The sequence below is a fragment of the Borostomias antarcticus genome (assembly GCF_949987555.1).
Source record: "Borostomias antarcticus genome assembly, chromosome: 15".
Lineage (NCBI taxonomy): Eukaryota > Metazoa > Chordata > Actinopteri > Stomiiformes > Stomiidae > Borostomias > Borostomias antarcticus.
The window spans coordinates 25,272,061-25,292,330 of record NC_140248.1 but is presented as its reverse complement, the minus strand read 5'-3'; the positions used below and the strand labels follow the sequence as shown (position 1 = coordinate 25,292,330).

At 47.1% G+C, this 20,270-nt stretch overlaps 1 protein-coding gene across 1 annotated transcript; it reads right to left on the bottom strand.

Annotated features, from left to right (window-relative positions):
- Positions 1-2,832: 2,832 nt before the first annotated feature.
- Positions 2,833-14,392, bottom strand: poglut3 (protein O-glucosyltransferase 3). The gene is made up of 8 exons (XM_084450150.1): positions 14,144-14,392; positions 13,633-13,830; positions 13,158-13,441; positions 12,318-12,534; positions 10,408-10,604; positions 6,218-6,412; positions 5,183-5,287; positions 2,833-3,428 (listed from the first exon to the last, which is right to left on the bottom strand). Exons 1-8 carry the CDS (start codon positions 14,370-14,372, stop codon positions 3,285-3,287), a joined length of 1,569 nt encoding a protein of 522 aa, XP_084306276.1. The 5' UTR covers positions 14,373-14,392; the 3' UTR covers positions 2,833-3,284.
- Positions 14,393-20,270: the final 5,878 nt, after the last annotated feature.

Genomic DNA, 20,270 nt, shown 5'->3' with positions numbered 1-20,270 from the left:
GTCTCGTCAAGACAACAGTATATTGTATTGTATTCCCTAGGGAGCTCTGCGTACAAACAATACAATACAGGCCTATTGTTAATACAATACAAAATACTTAGAATTGCCCAGAAATGGCAGTAGTGTGCTCAACTTGATTCTGGAGATTGTTCCATAGGAACGGTGCAAAATAACTAAAAGCAGACCTAACCCCTAACCTAACCTAATTAGACCTAACCCTAACCCCAACTCTGAAGCGATTCCTAAGCGTGAGGCCCTTTCTGGAGACCTGGCGTGGTGTCTGCCTGGTGTGTCTGAGGTTGATAGGTATGTTAGTATCCTCTATATGGCCTTATACATACAAAGAGAACTATGTTACTATACAGTTTTTATTGATGTGTCCTAAACTGATCGCCAGTGATAAAGTGCACCGTGATAGACTGAGTGAGTTCAGCATGGAAACTGGACTGTTCTAACTAGGCTATTAGTTCTGCACAATGAAAGCCAATGACCTGTTTCTATATAAGAAGCCCTGTTCTGCTCTCAGCTTCTTGACCTGTTTCTATATAAGAAGCCCTGTTCTGCTCTCAGCTTCTTGACCTGTTTCTATATAAGAAGCCCTGTTCTGCTCTCAGCTTCTTGACCTGTTTCTATATAAGAAGCCCTGTTCTGCTCTCAGCTTCTTGACCTGTTTCTATATAAGAAGCCCTGTTCTGCTCTCAGCTTCTTGACCTGTTTCTATATAAGAAGCCCTGTTCTGCTCAACTTCTTGACCAGCTCATCATGCAGTTTGAAGGAAAGTGTATTGAATATCCAAAAGCCCAGTCATTGTTATTTTATTTAACCAGGAAAAGTCTCATTGAGATTAAAAACCTATTTTCCAAGAGAGACCTGGTCAAGACAGGCTGCAGCACAACAATAATCTTACATGCATACATAGCCTACATACATACATACACAAAATGTTTACAACAAAACAAATGACAAGTATTACTTAAGCTAAAAGATCAAGAGATGGGCTAGTCAACGGCTCATGTGGAGATATGCTAGTTAAAAACATGAACAAACTGAAATCTGCCTCTAAATGCTTAGTAAGGGATGTAGAGATATCTAATGAGACCCGCTCCTCTAGTTTAAGGTCGTTTTGAACCTATTCCAGGTGGAAGGAGAGGATCACTAAAAAGCCATTTCCCTCATTTCTGTACGAGCTTTAGGAACAGACAGCAGCAAGAAATCCAATGAACGCAAACCAGAACTGCCAGCATTTACTAAAATATAAAAGCAAAGATAAAAAGACCAAGAATTGTCTTGTAAATAATTATATAGGCTATCTTCTCAACTGGAAAGTTAGCTGGCTAGCTAATGTAGCCTAAACACATCGAGGACGTATTCAGACGGAGCTTCCCATGTCAACGGAGACCGGAAGTGGGCGTCTTTTCTTTTCTAGCGGCAAATATGGACGTTTTAATTGGTCTTTCTGCCCCGTCCTGATTGGCTGAGGCGAGTGTACGTCAAAGTTCAGCTGATCCGCCAAGTGGCGGAGGATAAGCCTCCCGAAATAGAACCTTATCTCGTAAAACATAACTATTGCAGAGAACAGACTGTATTATAATACTAACTTACTGCTTAAGGATAGATGACTGTACTGTTAGAGTAGAACATGAATATAAAGTAGCCATGGCAAAGCAGCGGGGGTATAGCTCAGTGGTAGAGCATTTGACTGCAGATCAAGAGGTCCCCGGTTCAAATCCGGGTGCCCCCTCTTTTCAGTAGTTCAAATTTGAATTTTATCTCGTCTCAAATGTCAGTTCAATTGATGAATTTCCACCCCTATCACAACGTTTTTTTGTGAAATATTTTCAACAGATGAAGGACATAATACAATAATAATATACATGATAATATAATACAATTACTTGTAGGTTTATTCATACAAATATTTTTTGGAAGAAATAAGCAACACAAGGTCAAATTCATGAAGGTGATGTAATATTTTGGTATTTTCCTTTCTATCTGTATTCATGTTATCAAATTAACCAGGTTAAATGTGCAGTTGAAGTGATTTTGTATGAAAGTATTTCCTTACTGCATGATTGATATTGCATGTTGAGTTTTCCTGGCCGGTCAGTGCTGTTTACTAAATGAGTGCTGTGCAGGAAATAAGGAAACACATTCACACCAACCCTGTATATTAAAACTGGTTCATTCACTTCACCAACCCTGCAGATTCAACCTGCTGTAGGTTTAACCTGGGTAATTTGCTAATACCCAAAAAAATATTACACGTGGCACCTTTAAAAACGATTGCATAACACTAAATTACACTCAAAAATAATACAAATGGTCGAGTGAAAACAGTTTGAAATGGTGAGCATACCAGCCAGGTGATATCCCAGACCTCCTCAGTGATCTCAACAGTGACCCCTTCTACCAGCCTGAAGCACTGCTGGTCTGTGGGGGGGGGGGGGGGGGGGGGGTCCATGTCCAGCCTGAAGCACTGCTGGTCTGTGGGGGGGGGGTCCATGTCCAGCCTGGAGCACTGCTGGTCTGAGGGGGGGGGGGGGGGGGGGGTCCATGTCCAGCCTGGAGCACTGCTGGTCTGTGGGGGGGGGGGGGGGGGGGGGGTCCATGTCCAGCCTGAAGCACTGCTGGTCTGTGGGGGGGGGGGGGGGTCCATGTCCAGCCTGGAGCACTGCTGGTCTGAGGGGGGGGGGGGGGGGGGGGTCCATGTCCAGCCTGGAGCACTGCTGGTCTGTGGGGGGGGGGGGGGGGGGGGGGTCCATGTCCAGCCTGAAGCACTGCTGGTCTGGGGGGGGGGGGGGGGGGGGGTCCATGTCCAGAGCATCTGTACTCATCCTGCTGTATGTGGACCCCAGGAAGAGGAGCTGGAACAGCTAATGGGAATCCTAATAAAATACTAGATACCACAGATGCATTCCTTTATCACAGAATCCCTTAGTCAGTAAACCTGACTCCAAACTAAAGCCTTTTCTGTTTTGAAAGAGGGGATCAGAGTTCCTGGTTCTTCAGGCTGGTCTGGTCTCTGAGGGGATCAGAGTTCCTGGTTCTTCAGGCTGGTCTCTGAGGGGATCAGAGTTCCTGGTTCTTCAGGCTGGTCTGGTCTCTGAGGGGATCAGAGTTCCTGGTTCTTCAGGCTGGGCTGGTCTCTGAGGGGATCAGAGTTCCTGGTTCTTCAGGCTGGGCTGGTCTCTGAGGGCATCAGAGTTCCTGGTTCTTCAGGCTGGTCTGGTCTCTGAGGGGATCAGAGTTCCTGGTTCTTCAGGCTGGTCTGGTCTCTGAGGGGATCAGAGTTCCTGGTTCTTCAGGCTGGGCTGGTCTCTGAGGGCATCACGCGCACAGCTACAGGGAGTGGTGTTTTCTAAGGTTTGAGGCACCAGCTCCATGTCTGGATGCACCGTGGGTTGGCTGGTCTGACGCTCTGAGTACATCTGAGGGAGACAATTCTCAGCTCAATACTTCTGAGCATTGCTTTGGGACTATGACATTGTGAGGCAAGTTATTACCATGTCAGATAAGCTCAACTGAACACTGTTTATTATTGAAATACAGACTCATTTCTGTTTGTTGAGGTGAGTTGAAGTCTGTGTTTTAGTACCAATGTTCCCCTTGTTCTTAGTACCCGATCTTCCTGCTTGTGCTATAATGAAAACCCTAAACTAGGCCTGACGCCCAGAACACTCCAACCCAATGGTCGGCCTAAAACAGTAGCCCTCAGTTGTTAGACCTGTCGGTTTTCTGTAAACGTCGTGGTCAGCCAACGCTGGAGGTGACCAGGAGTCGTCTGACTCACTTTTTGTCCGTTTTAACAGGAATAAGTGGAGTCGGTCAGACTTGGTTAGAGTCATGTTGATTTTGAGTCAGTCAGACTTGGTTAGAGTCATGTTGATTTTGAGTCGGTCAGACTTGGTGAGAGTCATGTTGATTTTAAGTCAGTCAGACTTGGTGAGAGTCATGTTGATTTTAAGTCAGTCAGACTTGGTGAGAGTCATGTTGATTTTGAGTCAGTCAGACTTGGTGAGAGTCATGTTGATTTTGAGTCAGTCAGACTTGGTGAGAGTCATGTTGATTTTGAGTCAGTCAGACTTGGTGAGAGTCATGTTGATTTTGAGTCAGTCAGACTTGGTGAGAGTCATGTTGATTTTGAGTCAGTCAGACTTGGTGAGTCATGTTGATTTTGAGTCGGTCAGACTTGGTGAGTCATGTTGATTTTGAGTCAGTCAGACTTGGTGAGTCATGTTGATTTTGAGTCAGTCAGACTTGGTGAGTCATGTTGATTTTGAGTCAGTCAGACTTGGTGAGTCATGTTGATTTTGAGTCAGTCAGACTTGGTGAGTCATGTTGATTTTGAGTCAGTCAGACTTGGTGAGAGTCATGTTGATTTTGAGTCAGTCAGACTTGGTGAGAGTCATGTTGATTTTGAGTCAGTCAGACTTGGTGAGTCATGTTGATTTTGAGTCGGTCAGACTTGGTGAGAGTCATGTTGATTTTGAGTCAGTCAGACTTGGTGAGAGTCATGTTGATTTTGTGTCAGTCAGACTGGGTGAGTCATGTTGATTTTGAGTCAGTCAGACTTGGTGAGTCATGTTGATTTTGAGTCAGTCAGACTTGGTGAGAGTCATGTTGATTTTGAGCCGGTCCCAACTCGGTTGAAGTAGTTAAATCTGATGAGTGACACAGTGACCCCTGTTACAGCTCCACCCCAGTTTCAATATGAGCTGCCATCTCCACCTCAGATCTGAGTGTAAGGAGTAGTAGTAGTGTAGCTATTAAAACGTGTTTTAAACTCAATGAAAATATGATTCATATGATATGATTCATATTTTCATTTAATGTTTGAGTCAGAATTTTGGGAGAGTGTGATTGCTGCGTCTTTATGATAACGACTTAAATTCTGTCTGACTCCGGCCAACAAGTGGTCAGGAGCAGTTGGTCGACCTTTGGGTTGGTGTGTTTTAGGCCTTGACCTCGTGTGTTTTAGGCCTTGACCTCGTGTGTTTTAGGCCTTGACCTCGTGTGTTTTAGGCCTTGACCGGTGCCTCATAGTCTCAGAGCCTCCCAGCTGCTGCCCTAAATACTCCACCTCCAGACTCTCCTAATTCTTCCCATGTTCTACTGTATATAATAAAGAAGGTCTCAGGTATATGTAGTAAAGACATGTATGAAAGGTGAGGGTGAGACGTACCTGTAGAACCCTGTAATAGTAGCAGTACAGTCTGGTGGGTTGGAGGAGGTCTCTAGCGGTGGCCTGGCCTGCTGTTGCTATGGCCTGAGCTTCTGAGTCGTTCTCCTGAGAAGATACATGAACCCATTACTTTAAAAAACAGACGTGCAAGCATGCTCTCTCACAAATACACACACACACACACACCTGCTCTCTCACAAATACACACACACCTGCTCTCTCACACACACACCTGCTCTCTCACACACACACCTGCTCTCTCACAAATACACACACACCTGCTCTCTCACACACACACCTGCTCTCTCACACACACACCTGCTCTCTCACAAATACACACACACACACACACACCTGCTCTCTCACACACACACCTGCTCTCTCACAAACACACACACCTGCTCTCTCACAAATACACACACACACCTGCTCTCTCACAAATACACACACACACACACCTGCTCTCTCACAAATACACACACACACACACCTGCTCTCTCACAAATACACACATACACACACCTGCTCTCTCACAAATACACACACACACCTGCTCTCTCACAAATACACACACACACCTGCTCTCTCACAAATACACACACACCTCCTGCTCTCTCACACACACCTCCTGCTCTCTAACACACACACCTGCTCTCTCACACACACCTCCTGCTCTCTCACAAACACACACACACACCTGCTCTCTCACAAATACACACACACACACACACCTGCTCTCTCACAAAGACACACACACACACCTGCTCTCACACAAATACACACACACCTCCTGCTCTCTCACACACACCTCCTGCTCTCTAACACACACACCTGCTCTCTCACACACACCTCCTGCTCTCTCACAAACACACACACACACCTGCTCTCTCACAAATACACACACACACACACACCTGCTCTCTCACAAAGACACACACACACACCTGCTCTCACACAAATACACACACACCTCCTGCTCTCTCACACACACACACACACACACACACACACACACACACACACACACACACACACCTTGGCCCAACTGATCTTTTGGAGGAGGTCAGCGAGGCTCCTCTGGACGGGGACGTAGTGGACGCCGGGCTGCAGGTGAGCGTAGAAGTGCTCATAATAAGGCGAGCTCTGCTTCAGGACCAGGCTGTTCCCCAGCAGGAGGTAGGGGAACCGGTACGCTGCCACCGTACCGTCCACGTTCACCTGGTACTTATACTGGGAGAGAGATCAGCAGCTGTGTTAGGAAGGGATCTTATACTGGGAGAGAGATCAGCAGCGGTGTTAGGAATGGATCTTATACTGGGAAGAGAGATCAGCAGCTGTGTTAGGAAGGGATCTTATACTGGGAGAGAGAACAGCAGCTGTGTTAGGAAGGGTTCTTATACTGGGAAGAGAGAACAGCAGCTGTGTTAGGAAGGGATCTTATACTGGGAAGAGAGATCAGCAGCTGTGTTAGGAAGGGATCTTATACTGGGAAGAGAGAACAGCAGCTGTGTTAGGAAGGGATCTTATACTGGGAGAGAGACCAGCAGCTGTGTTAGGAAGGGATCTTATACTGGGAAGAGAGAACAGCAGCTGTGTTAGGAAGGGATCTTATACTGGAAGAGAGATCAGCAGCTGTGTTAGGAAGGGATCTTATACTGGGAGAGAGAACAGCAGCTGTGTTAGGAAGGGATCTTATACTGGGAGAGAGAACAGCAGCTGTGTTAGGAAGGGATCTTATACTGGGGAGAGAGAACAGCAGCTGTGTTAGGAAGGGATCTTATACTGGGAAGAGAGAACAGCAGCTGTGTTAGGAAGGGATCTTATACTGGGAAGAGAGAACAGCAGCTGTGTTAGGAAGGGATCTTATACTGGGAAGAGAGAACAGCAGCTGTGTTAGGAAGGGATCTTATACTGGGAAGAGAGATCAGCAGCTGTGTTAGGAAGGGATCTTATACTGGGAGAGAGACCAGCAGCTGTGTTAGGAAGGGATCTTATACTGGGAAGAGAGAACAGCAGCTGTGTTAGGAAGGGATCTTATACTGGGAAGAGAGATCAGCAGCTGTGTTAGGAAGGGATCTTATACTGGGAAGAGAGATCAGCAGCTGTGTTAGGAAGGGATCTTATACTGGGAAGAGAGATCAGCAGCTGTGTTAGGAAGGGATCTTATACTGGGAAGAGAGAACAGCAGCTGTGTTAGGAAGGGATCTTATACTGGGAAGAGAGATCAGCAGCTGTGTTAGGAAGGGATCTTATACTGGGAAGAGAGATCAGCAGCTGTGTTAGGAAGGGATCTTATACTGGGAAGAGAGATCAGCAGCTGTGTTAGGAAGGGATCTTATACTGGGAGAGAGACCAGCAGCTGTGTTAGGAAGGGATCTTATACTGGGAAGAGAGAACAGCAGCTGTGTTAGGAAGGGATCTTATACTGGGAAGAGAGATCAGCAGCTGTGTTAGGAGGGGATCTTATACTGGGAGAGAGATCAGCATCTGTGTTAGGAAGGGATCTTATACTGGGAGAGAGAACAGCAGCTGTGTTAGGAAGGGATCTTATACTGGGAAGAGAGATCAGCAGCTGTGTTAGGAAGGGATCTTATACTGGGAAGAGAGAACAGCAGCTGGGTTAGGAAGGGATCTTATACTGGGAAGAGAGATCAGCAGCTGTGTTAGGAAGGGATCTTATACTGGGAAGAGAGAACAGCAGCTGGGTTAGGAAGGGATCTTATACTGGGAAGAGAGAACAGCAGCTGGGTTAGGAAGGGATCTTATACTGGGAGAGAGAACAGCAGCTGGGTTAGGAAGGGATCTTATACTGGGAAGAGAGATCAGCAGCTGTGTTAGGAAGGGATCTTATACTGGGAAGAGAGAACAGCAGCTGTGTTAGGAAGGGATCTTATACTGGGAAGAGAGATCAGCAGCTGTGTTAGGAAGGGATCTTATACTGGGAAGAGAGATCAGCAGCTGTGTTAGGAAGGGATCTTATACTGGGAGAGAGATCAGCAGCTGTGTTAGGAAGGGATCTTATACTGGGAAGAGAGAACAGCAGCTGGGTTAGGAAGGGATCTTATACTGGGAGAGAGATCAGCAGCTGTGTTAGGAAGGGATCTTATACTGGGAAGAGAGAACAGCAGCTGTGTTAGGAAGGGATCTTATACTGGGAAGAGAGATCAGCAGCTGTGTTAGGAAGGGATCTTATACTGGGAAGAGAGATCAGCAGCTGTGTTAGGAAGGGATCTTATACTGGGAAGAGAGATCAGCAGCTGTGTTAGGAAGGGATCTTATACTGGGAAGAGAGATCAGCAGCTGTGTTAGGAAGGGATCTTATACTGGGAAGAGAGAACAGCAGCTGTGTTAGGAAGGGATCTTATACTGGGAAGAGAGAACAGCAGCTGTGTTAGGAAGGGATCTTATACTGGGAAGAGAGAACAGCAGCTGTGTTAGGAAGGGATCTTATACTGGGAGAGAGATCAGCAGCTGTGTTAGGAAGGGATCTTATACTGGGAAGAGAGATCAGCAGCTGTGTTAGGAAGGGATCTTATACTGGGAAGAGAGATCAGCAGCTGTGTTAGGAAGGGATCTTATACTGGGAGAGAGATCAGCAGCTGTGTTAGGAAGGGATCTTATACTGGGAGAGAGACCAGCAGCTGTGTTAGGAAGGGATCTTATACTGGGAAGAGAGAACAGCAGCTGTGTTAGGAAGGGATCTTATACTGGGAGAGAGAACAGCAGCTGTGTTAGGAAGGGATCTTATACTGGGAGAGAGAACAGCAGCTGTGTTAGGAAGGGATCTTATACTGGGAAGAGAGAACAGCAGCTGGGTTAGGAAGGGATCTTATACTGGGAAGAGAGAACAGCAGCTGTGTTAGGAAGGGATCTTATACTGGGAAGAGAGATCAGCAGCTGTGTTAGGAAGGGATCTTATACTGGGAGAGAGACCAGCAGCTGTGTTAGGAAGGGATCTTATACTGGGAGAGAGAACAGCAGCTGTGTTAGGAAGGGATCTTATACTGGGAGAGAGAACAGCAGCTGTGTTAGGAAGGGATCTTATACTGGGAAGAGAGAACAGCAGCTGTGTTAGGAAGGGATCTTATACTGGGAGAGAGAACAGCAGCTGTGTTAGGAAGGGATCTTATACTGGGAGAGAGATCAGCAGCTGTGTTAGGAAGGGATCTTTACTCTGTCAACACATTCATATATTAATGATGATTTAAATGAGCAATGCAGAACGGAACCAAGGGTGAATAGAGTCAGATAGACTAGGATAGACTAGGGTAGACTAGGGTAGACTAGGATAGACTAGGATAGACTAGGGTAGACTAGGTTAGACTAGGGTAGACTAGGATAGACTAGGGTAGACTAGGATAGACTAGGATAGACTAGGATAGACTAGGGTAGACTAGGATAGACTAGGGTAGACTAGGATAGACTAGGATAGACTAGGATAGACTAGGGTAGACTAGGATAGACTAGGATAGACTAGGGTAGACTAGGGTAGACTAGGATAGACTAGGGTAGACTAGGGTAGACTAGGATAGACTAGGGTAGACTAGGGTAGACTAGGATAGACTAGGATAGACTAGGGTAGACTAGGATAGACTAGGGTAGACTAGGATAGACTAGGATAGACTAGGGTAGACTAGGGTAGACTAGGGTAGACTAGGATAGACTAGGATAGACTAGGGTAGACTAGGATAGACTAGGTTAGACTAGGATAGACTAGGGTAGACTAGGATAGACTAGGGTAGACTAGGATAGACTAGACTCAGATAGACTAGGGTAGACTAGGGTAGACTAGGATAGACTAGGATAGACTAGGGTAGACTAGGGTAGACTAGGGTAGACTAGGATAGACTAGGTGAGACTAGGTTAGACTAGGTTAGACTAGGGTAGACTAGGATAGACTAGGGTAGACTAGGATAGACTAGGATAGACTAGGTTAGACTAGGATAGACTAGGTTAGACTAGGATAGACTAGGGTAGACTAGGGTAGACTAGGTTAGACTAGGATAGACTAGGATAGACTAGGGTAGACTAGGATAGACTAGGATAGACTAGGGTAGACTAGGATAGACTAGGATAGACTAGGATAGACTAGGATAGACTAGGTTAGACTAGGATAGACTAGGGTAGACTAGGGTAGACTAGGGTAGACTAGGTTAGACTAGGATAGACTAGGACAGACTAGGGAAACTAGAGATCAGATATCTTGTATCAGAATGTTCTACCACCTTGAAGAAGTCAAAGAACCCGACTAGAGGTGCGGTGCCGATGTCCTTCTCCCGGTCCCTGAAGAAGAACCAGCCCGTGATCCCAGCGTCTAAAAGCTCAGGGTTGTTCTTGGACAAAGTGGCCAGATGAAGGCGCTCCTGTCGACTGTCCCGTCCACGGAAGAAGGCCTGCTCAGATTTACTGGTCCATGGGGGGCCTAGAGGACACAGCGCCGGTCAACAGCAAGGAAAGAGAGGGGAAGAGAGAGAGAGAGAGAGAGAGAGAGAGAGAGAGAGAGAGAGTGTCTCCACAAGCCCAAAATGACAAACCTTAATGGACCCGGGAAATTCCTAGATCTGATTATTAAAATATATATATAGCCTACCGACCCGTTTTTGTCACGTTATTAAAGACCCACCCGGTGTGTCTGAGAGAGAGAGACCCGATATTAAAGACCCACCCGGTGTGTCTGAGAGAGAGACCCGATATTAAAGACCCCACCCGGTGTCTGAGAGGAGAGAGAGACCCGATATTAAAGACCCCACCCGCTGTGTCTGAGAGGAGAGAGAGACCCGATATTAAAGACCCACCCAGTGTGTCTGAGAGAGAGAGAGACCCGATATTAAAGACCCACCCGGTGTGTCTGAGAGAGAGAGACCTGATATTAAAGACCCACCCGGTGTGTCTGAGAGAGAGAGAGAGACCCGATATTAAAGACCCACCCGGTGTGTCTGAGAGGAGAGAGAGACCCGATATTAAAGACCCCACCCGGTGTGTCTGAGAGAGAGAGACCTGATATTAAAGACCCACCCGGTGTGTCTGAGAGGAGAGACCCTGGATCTGAGACCCAATATGGACCGACAAAACCAGTCATTAAAATTGCTGCTAAAAATGCTGATCTACTATTAAAAATGTCCATCATGTCGTATACAACGTAATGGTAGCCTAATAAAAGGAGATCAAAATATTAGAAAGATCTGGAACAGGCTAATCTGGCGTGAACAGGCTGATCTGAACAGGCTGATCTGAGATCTGGCATGAACAGGCTGATCTAGCATGAACAGGCTGATCTAGCGTGAACAGGCTGATCTGAACAGGCTGATCTGAGATCTGGCGTGAACAGGCTGATCTGGCGTGAACAGGCTGATCTGAGATCTGGCGTGAACAGGCTGATCTGGGGTGAACAGGCTGATCTGGGGTGAACAGGCTGATCTGGCGTGAACAGGCTGATCTGGCGTGAACAGGCTGATCTGGCGTGAACAGGCTGATCTGAGATCTGGCGTGAACAGGCTGATCTGGCGTGAACAGGCTGATCTGGCGTGAACAGGCTGATCTGAGATCTGGCGTGAACAGGCTGATCTGGCGTGAACAGGCTGATCTGGCGTGAACAGGCTGATCTGAGATCTGGCGTGAACAGGCTGATCTGGCGTGAACAGGCTGATCTGGCGTGAACAGGCTGATCTGGCGTGAACAGGCTGATCTGGCGTGAACAGGCTGATCTGGCGTGAACAGGCTGATCTGGCGTGAACAGGCTGATCTGAACAGGCTGATCTGGGGTGAACAGGCTGATCTGAGATCTGGCGTGAACAGGCTGCACTCTGTTTGAGATGGTTTTTCACCTCAGTGAAGAAGGTATCAGACCCGATCTGGACCCAATTGAGCGTGAATATAACGTCAATCCTAACCCGGTTGGGTCTCGGATTTAGGGTTTGCGTCGACCCGTGAACACCTCTCTGAGAGAGGTCAAAAAGAGTAAATGAGATAGGATAGTGAAAGAACTGAGGCTAGAGGTGACTGGATGAGAAGAGACAATGAAGGTGAGAACAATGAATCCCTCTCCTCAAGATCTACTGGCTACCGACACCTTCACAAGAGAAAACCATGAAATAACATAATACAACTCTCAACACCGTGTCCCGGCATGTCCCACCTGTGTTGCCTTGGATAGAAAGCAGATCGTTGGACACGCCCCTCATGGTCTCCAGTGTAGAGTGTGTGATGTCATAGGTGGGGAGGATAATATCCCGGGTGTCTGTGGAACCACACCAGGAGATGATTGGTACAGGCCCAGGAACGCCATCTGCCTTGCGTGTTTCCATTGGCCAGTCTCCAACATTGAAGAACAATTCCACATCAGGCAACCTCACCTTTCAGGTTGAAAAGACAGATTCAGAGAATGAGCTGTTGATTGAGCGGAAGATTAAGTTTCAGCAGACAAACTTGAAAGAATGACTGTGGGACAGGGAAGGAACCATACTACAGGTACCACAGCCTGTAGGACAGGTAAGGAACCATGCCCATACAAGATACCACAGCCTGTACTTCAGGTAAGGACCCATGCCCATACTAGATACCACAGCCTGTACTTCAGGTAAGGACCCATGCCCATACTAGATACCACAGCCTGTACTTCAGGTAAGGACCCATGCCCATACTAGATACCACAGCCTGTACTCATCAAGCTTCTCAGAAGGAAATCGGTCTGAACTGCCTGAAAATTCACAGAGTTACAATTTTGGAACTACTTCTACACACAGGAGTAAAAGCCTGTTATCAACATTCCTATGACATAAAAGTATGAATACCTCAGTATTAATACCTCAGGGTGCATTTAAAACCGGTTTGGACTGAACTGGCAGGAAATGGCTGCACTGAGACTGTCAAGCACGTTTAGAGAGAGGAGGTTTACAAACATTTAATAATGACAACTGAATCAAAAGATGGTATTCTTTGCGACTAACTTTTTTTTGTTATGCAAGAGTGTGTTTACCTTCCTGGACAGAGAGAGAAACATCTCATCTGAGAACATCTTGAAGTCGGTGTATTTCCCCAGGGACCGGCGGTACACCTGGTTGTTGATGATGGAGTAGTGGATCAGTCCTCCTCTGCTGGAGAACCGGCCAGGGACCTCTTGCAGGAGGCGCTGCAGGTCAATAGAAGGAAATGCTCTGAAGTCCAGGGAGATCTGGGGCTCGTCCAGCGGGCAGCCCATGGTGCCCTGCCAGGCAGGCGCGTCGGCCTCGGGGCAGTCACAGTACTCGTGATAGACTGGACCTGGGGGGGAACATGAAAACACAACCAAGACACTTTATGCTAACTCTGAAATACATCTGGCAGACTATGTAAGAATTATGGAACCATGGTGCAAAATTATAATTAATGAAACACTTTGGCACATAGATGGAACAGGATAAAAAATGATGAAATGCTAATGGTAGTTGTTTGACAGAACACATTATTTAAACCTTTTAAAGAGTAGGGTGACTTGGCCACGGGAACATCTCCATGGAGTATTTCGATCTTCAGGCCCTTCACTGCGCTGCCATACAGGCGGTACCTCATCAGGAAGGTTCCATCTCCTCTGTCCAGGAGCTGAGGGACATGGATTCTCACGTGCTCCTTTGGTGCAAGTGAGGTTATCTTCACTCTGAAAGTGTCTTTACCTAAAAGTGAAGGATTCATTAACATGAAGAATATGAAAGGCAGTGAGACAGCCTACACAGACGGTGTATGAAGACATTGTCATCATACATTGTGAATGACTTAAGTTCCTTTATAAAAATGAATGACTTTAGTTCCTTTCTAAATGAATGACCAGAGTTACTAAACATACCTGGTTTGCCTCACCAAAAACAATACAAAAAACAACAATAAGCATGCACGTCTACATCGGGAAGTGTCCTGGATGTATCTAAGAGTTTAAATCAATGAAAAAAACAGTTAGTTGATCAAATCACGACAAACATTTAGGCCTACCTGGCGAAAGGGTTAAATTGTCCCCTTTCGAGTTAACTGCCCGGATGAAGAAGTATCGGACGGGGACAACTATACTGGGTTCGAGTCCTGGACCCCAAACCTGACACTTCTCTGGACTGAGCTCATCAGCTTGACACATAAAGTTTGAACAAGTAAATAATATACAAATTACATAGGTCATAAGATAGTCATTCCTTGCTGGGTAGAATAAATGATCTGTAAGGAACATGATGATCGATTGCACCCCAAACTCTCCCGTATTGTTTTAACTCATGAAGTTTTAACTCATCTCCTCCAGTGCTCGGGTTCGAGGGGGCGGGGAGGTTTTGATTTGGCCAAGTTTGATTGGGCAGTTTTCAGACCAATCAGTGACAGAAAAACAGACATCATGTATGTACAGAAAAATATGGCATATTTTACACGACAGAGATGCTAAAATGCCGTTGTGTCCATGGGTTGGATCCATGCTTTTGCTTGTGGAATCAGAGCCATTTTCACGTTGGGCTTCAGAGCCTCGTTTTGTGTTTTACTCGCACTCTCCGACACGTGTCGCCAAATCCATGTGCATCAGTGACAAACGACCGACAAATGGAGCTGACTAAATATCAGTCTTATGACTAAAAATACAGGTTTGCGTGTTTCATTTCTGTACGTGAAGCAACTTGATTTAATTGTAAAATACTAACAATCCCGATGATAACAAACCCCACGACTCAACTTCTGCGTTTCGCACGTCATCAGATTTGAGTGCGCCATGAAAATAATCTCGGTGTAGTCCAGGGGTTTTCATACTTCGTTCCATTTGCGCACAATTTTTCACCGTTTTCATGGATTAAGCCTATAGCCCTGCGCCAAATGGTTATTTTAAAATGATCTTGCACAACGCACAGAGCGAGAAACTCACAAATTAAGTCGATTTATTTGGCTATTCATTTATTACCTCTTGAAATGTTTACAGACATCACAATGTAATCTCTGCACTATCAACATGCTCACTCCAAATAGCCCACAAAGTTTAAATATTGAATATGAAAAATAAGATTTTCTTTATAAAGGACACTACAAAATAGACTCTTTCTCCCAGTCCTCACTGAAGTAATACTCTCCATCTGTAGAGGTGTCTGAGTCCCTCTCCTCACAGTCTGACAAACTTGAATCACCGCCTCCAGTAGGTGTTGGTCTCTCCCTGTGAGGCAGACTTACCAGGGCGGGTGTTGGTCTCTCCCTGTGAAGCAGACTTACCAGGGCGGTTTGATTAGTGGTCAATGACAAGTTTGACCTCAATGTGGGTGAAGCTGTTAACTCACTGAGTTGTGCTGTTGTCTGTAACATCATCAGATCCACATCACTGCTCTGTGTCCAACTACAAGAGAAGGCTCTGACCTGGCCTCTTATCTGACCACCAGAGTCTCCCGGCCCACTGAGCTCCTCCATACTCCTTATCTGACCACCATCTCCTGACCCACTGAGCTCTTCCATACTCCTTATCTGACCACCGTCTCCTGGCCCACTGAGCTCCTCCATACTCCTTTGATCTCTCAGTATAGCCACATCACTTCCTGTCGACATCTGCCTGCTGCTTGATCTTCGGTTTGAGTAAATGTTGGTGACAGAGATGGAGCGGCCATGTTTCAGACCAAACTCTTCAGAGGATGATGAGTGTCTATGACAGTGTGAGATGTATGGAAGCTGGGCGGTTTTATGTTGATCACCTTTGGCCTCATGTTCAAGAAATGTCATGTTATTCCTCCTATCACATTTACTGTTGTGATTTGATATGCTGTAGAAAACATCCTGGTTCTGTGTGTCCTCTCTGTCAACACCAATATCTAGGTTATTGGCTACAGAACATGCAGACATCATCTGCAATTCCTTGTCCCAAGGTTTATGGAAATAGGATGATTGCTGACTAGTAGTTGGACACTGCTGCTCTAATGACCGAACTGAGTTTTCATGGTTCTCTTTAGGAAATGCAACTTTCCTTCCTTTCCTTCCAGATATATAGTTGTCAAGGTTAATGGGCCTCAACACGTTTTTAACCTGAGGCCGTCTGCTCTCTACTGCCTTCCTACACTCAGTGATGTCACTACCTCCCTCACGGGCTAGGGTCACCGTTTTCCCGCCCTTTCTACCGAACAGCACACGCTTCTCTTCCACACGTCTGCTGCCAAATGTGACTCTGAGGCGATTTAGTATCTGCTCTACTCTGCTGCTGCCTTGGTAAACTGAAGGCTCTTTTTCCTGTCCCTCAGAAGCAGGGCTTGCAGTCCAGCCAGAGATCTTCTCTGTGTTTCTTGTACGTGTAGACACTCCCTTGTTTGTGGTTTGCGCTGTGCATTCATTCACTGTTACATCTGAATCACATGTTTTCACTTTATCCCTCAAGAAGGTATTTGTGACTGGTGGGGTTCTGTGTGGCCCATCATAGCCGGGCGGAGGAGCTGGTAGAGCTGTGAGGCTCTGAGTGGGTGACTGGGCGCGCTGAGAGGCCTCTGGTCTGCGTCTGCTGAGGGCCGTGCTTGTTTGAATGGTTCTACCATCATGAGGCCCACATTTGTGTCCCAGCATTCCTCTGTGATTAGTGTGAAAAGAGGACATCAAATGTACATTTTCCTTTCGACTGCTGACTTTTGACGCGCCGGCCTGGGCTGCCAAGTTATGCTGCTTCGCCAAGATGTTGATTCTTTCAGAGGATGACATCCATCTTGTGTGACGAGGTGCAGTGTATGAGTAGCGACTGTCACCAGTGGTAACCATGGTTACAGCCTCGGTTAGAGAGCTGTCCTGTGATTTGACGGTGATTTGACCGTGTGAAACCCGTGGACTCTCGGTGGCTCTAGGACTCTTGGTGGCTCTAGGACTCTCAGTGTCTGTAGGTCTCTCTGTGTCTGTAGGACTCTCACTGGCTGTAGGTCTCTCTGTGTCTGTAGGTCTCTCTGTGTCTGTAGGACTCTCACTGGCTGTAGGTCTCTCTGTGTCTGTAGGTCTCTCTGTGTCTGTAGGACTCTCACTGGCTGTAGGTCTCTCTGTGTCTGTAGGTCTCTCTGTGTCTCTAGGACTCTCACTGGCTGTAGGACTCTCGGTGGCTCTAGGACTCTCGGTGTCTCTAGGACTCTCGGTGGCTGTAGGACTCTCGGTGGCTCTAGGTCTCTCTGTGTCTGTAGGACTCTCGGTGGCTCTAGGACTCTCGGTGGCTCTAGGACTCTCGGTGGCTCTAGGACTCTCGGTGGCTCTAGGACTCTCGGTGGCTCTAGGACTCTCGGTGGCTCTAGGACTCTCGGTGGCTGAGTGGCTGTCCCCATACATGGAGCGAAATATCACAGACGAGTTCAGTCTTCTGCTGCATCTGAGTGGGGACTGAGACGGTGTGCTGTGAGGATGGGTCCTGCCCTGGCTCTGGGGCGTGGCCGGGGTCTGGGGCGTGGCCTGGCTCTGGGGCGTGGCCTGGCTCTGAGACAGCGTGTTATGGGTCCTGACCTGGCTCTGAGACAGTGTGTTATGGGTCGGGCCCTGGCTCTGGGGCGTGGCCTGGCTCTGGGGCGTGGCCGGGCTCTGAGGCGTGGCCTGGCTCTGGGGCGTGGCCTGGCTCTGGGGCGTGGCCAGGGCTGATTCTGATTCCACACTACAGCTTAACACAGAGAACGTTCCTGGCGACTCCACACTCCAGGGCTGAAGCTGGGCCCGGTAGGGAGGCGGTGCTACGGCTGAACACGGCGAGGTCTTCCACAATTCTCTCCACTTCATGTCATAAGACTGAACGTCTGGTGGATCTTTTTCTCTGAGAGATGGGGGTGTTGGTTTGTGCAGGTGAGCACTTCCCATATGTTCAGCTTTAGAGGCGGAGTTGTCAGAATAGTGTCCGTCAGTGGGGACAGAACAGGTGCTGGGTTTGGTTCTGTTTGGGGCCAGACTTGTCTTCATGTCAGCTGATAATGGAATACGTTCCCCACTCCCAGGATGGGTTTTAGGCTCTGTGCTGGGATGCTTCTCCCAGGGGTGTCCGGCAGGCTGTGGGCCTGGGGCTGGTTCGGTGGTCATGGAGTTCTCTGGATCCTCTCTTTGAATGTTCCACACAGAATCCTGACCTGTGACTGGATGCAATCCTCTTGGTTCCCTCGGGAGCACCAGGTGTCCATGGCTTTCCACATCACTCCCAAGAGCCTGATGACCTACAGGGGGAACACAAGATGAGTCTGTAGGCCTCCCCTGCACTTAGAAAGGGTTCTAGAGGGGTTCTCTCCCTGGATCATTACCTTTAATGAATCAAAAACATAAATACTGCTATGTAGCCTACTGTGGATGGGTGTTTGTGATGACTTTTGTGGGATCAACTGTGTTTTGAGCCTTTTATTCTTTGTTGCCATCTACATGCCAAGGGACAACAGATGAAACTCAGCCTGGTGGCTAAATCTGGCATGTTTACTTTTGATTATGCACTGTCCCCATTGTAATAAATACATCTTGCTACAATCAGCTCATTGGCTGTGTTATATATATATGGATGTATTGAGTGGGAAGTGTCCCAGAAGACAGCGTTAGAATCTAAAGGAGGGGGGCTTCAGTACCACAAAGTTTTTCCCCAGGAGATCATTGGCCCAGTCAACCTACTAGCCTACTAGGAAAGTTGACATTGAGGCTGGATGGATATATGATCTATGGTAGCCTTAACTATAAATCATTTGAATACTTAGATTATTGATTAGTTTGCTTTACTGCAGTCACTTTCCTGATGTTTACTGTCTTTCTGGCTGTTGTCCTGCTGTTCTCCTTGTTTCCAGCTAAGGCGAGGCCAGAGATGGTGAGTCAGCATGCCATCTAAGTCCAAATGCCATACGATCTATACAGAGCAATGTTTTATCCTAGTATCAATAAACTCCCTTGAACTGCAGCTATGGACTCCTGCTCGTTCCCTGCCCTCAGCGCCCCAGACAGATCTCCTGGTATATGACCGCCCTCAACGCACCGGACAGATCTCCTGGTACATGACCACCCTCAGATCTCCTGGTACATGACCACCCTCAGATCTCCTGGTACATGACCGCCCTCAGATCTCCTGGTACATGACCGCCCTCAGATCTCCTGGTATATGACCACCCTCAGATCTCCTGGTATATGACCACTCTCAGCGGCTTAGAGTTGCTTTGATCGTCACATGACAGCTGCTCATCTTATCCTGTGTGCTCATGCGCCGTGCGCTACAGAAGGTCAAGTGAAGTGTTTGTTTTAGTGTTCCACTCCACCCACAGACCCACTGTTCTCTACAGCACAGATATCTCCCCCTAATGAAGCATAGATATCTCCCCCAGATGAAGTCTCAGACCTGTGGATGAGTCCTGTTCTCTACAGCACAGATATCTCCCCCTAATGAAGAGGCAGACCTGTGGATGAGTCCTGTTCTCTACAGCATAGATATCTCCCCCTAATGAAGTCTCAGACCTGTGGATGAGTCCTGTTCTCTACAGCATAGATATCTCCCCCTAATGAAGTCTCAGACCTGTGGATGAGTCCTGTTCTCTACAGCATAGATATCTCCCCCTAATGAAGTCTCAGACCTGTGGATGAGTCCTCTTCTCTCCCAGTGACCAGTGGATCTGCGCTGCTCATCTTCACCCATGACCTCTGGTCACTTCCATCATCAGAGGAGTCAACCGGTCCAGTCAGCTGTGGATGAGGGTGACAGAGTGATACCAGTGCAAATAGTGGCCTTCTGTTACACCTGCTATGCTGCGTGCAAACATACAGTGAAGTCATTTACATATCTTAGAGCTGCTACTGTATGTATGTGTTTATCAAAGACTTATCTTTCCTTTTAACTGATGAGGTCATGACATCACCTGCATTTAACACTTACAATGAATCATTACTCAGTTTATCAGAGCAGCACAAAAGACATTAAAATCAAATGCTTCCAAGCCAGGTGATAAGGTAAGATAGGTAAGATAGCATAATGTGAAAGATGCATTTTCCCAGAGCAGTGACAAACCTACAGTAACAACATTAGCTTACCCAAACATGTGTTTCTAGGCGTGTCAGCCTGCTGTAGATACCAGCGCTTGTTAAAGACTTAGTGAGGGTGGAAGTACAGTATGCTATAGAGGTGACGCAAGAGTTATCACATATATTTTAC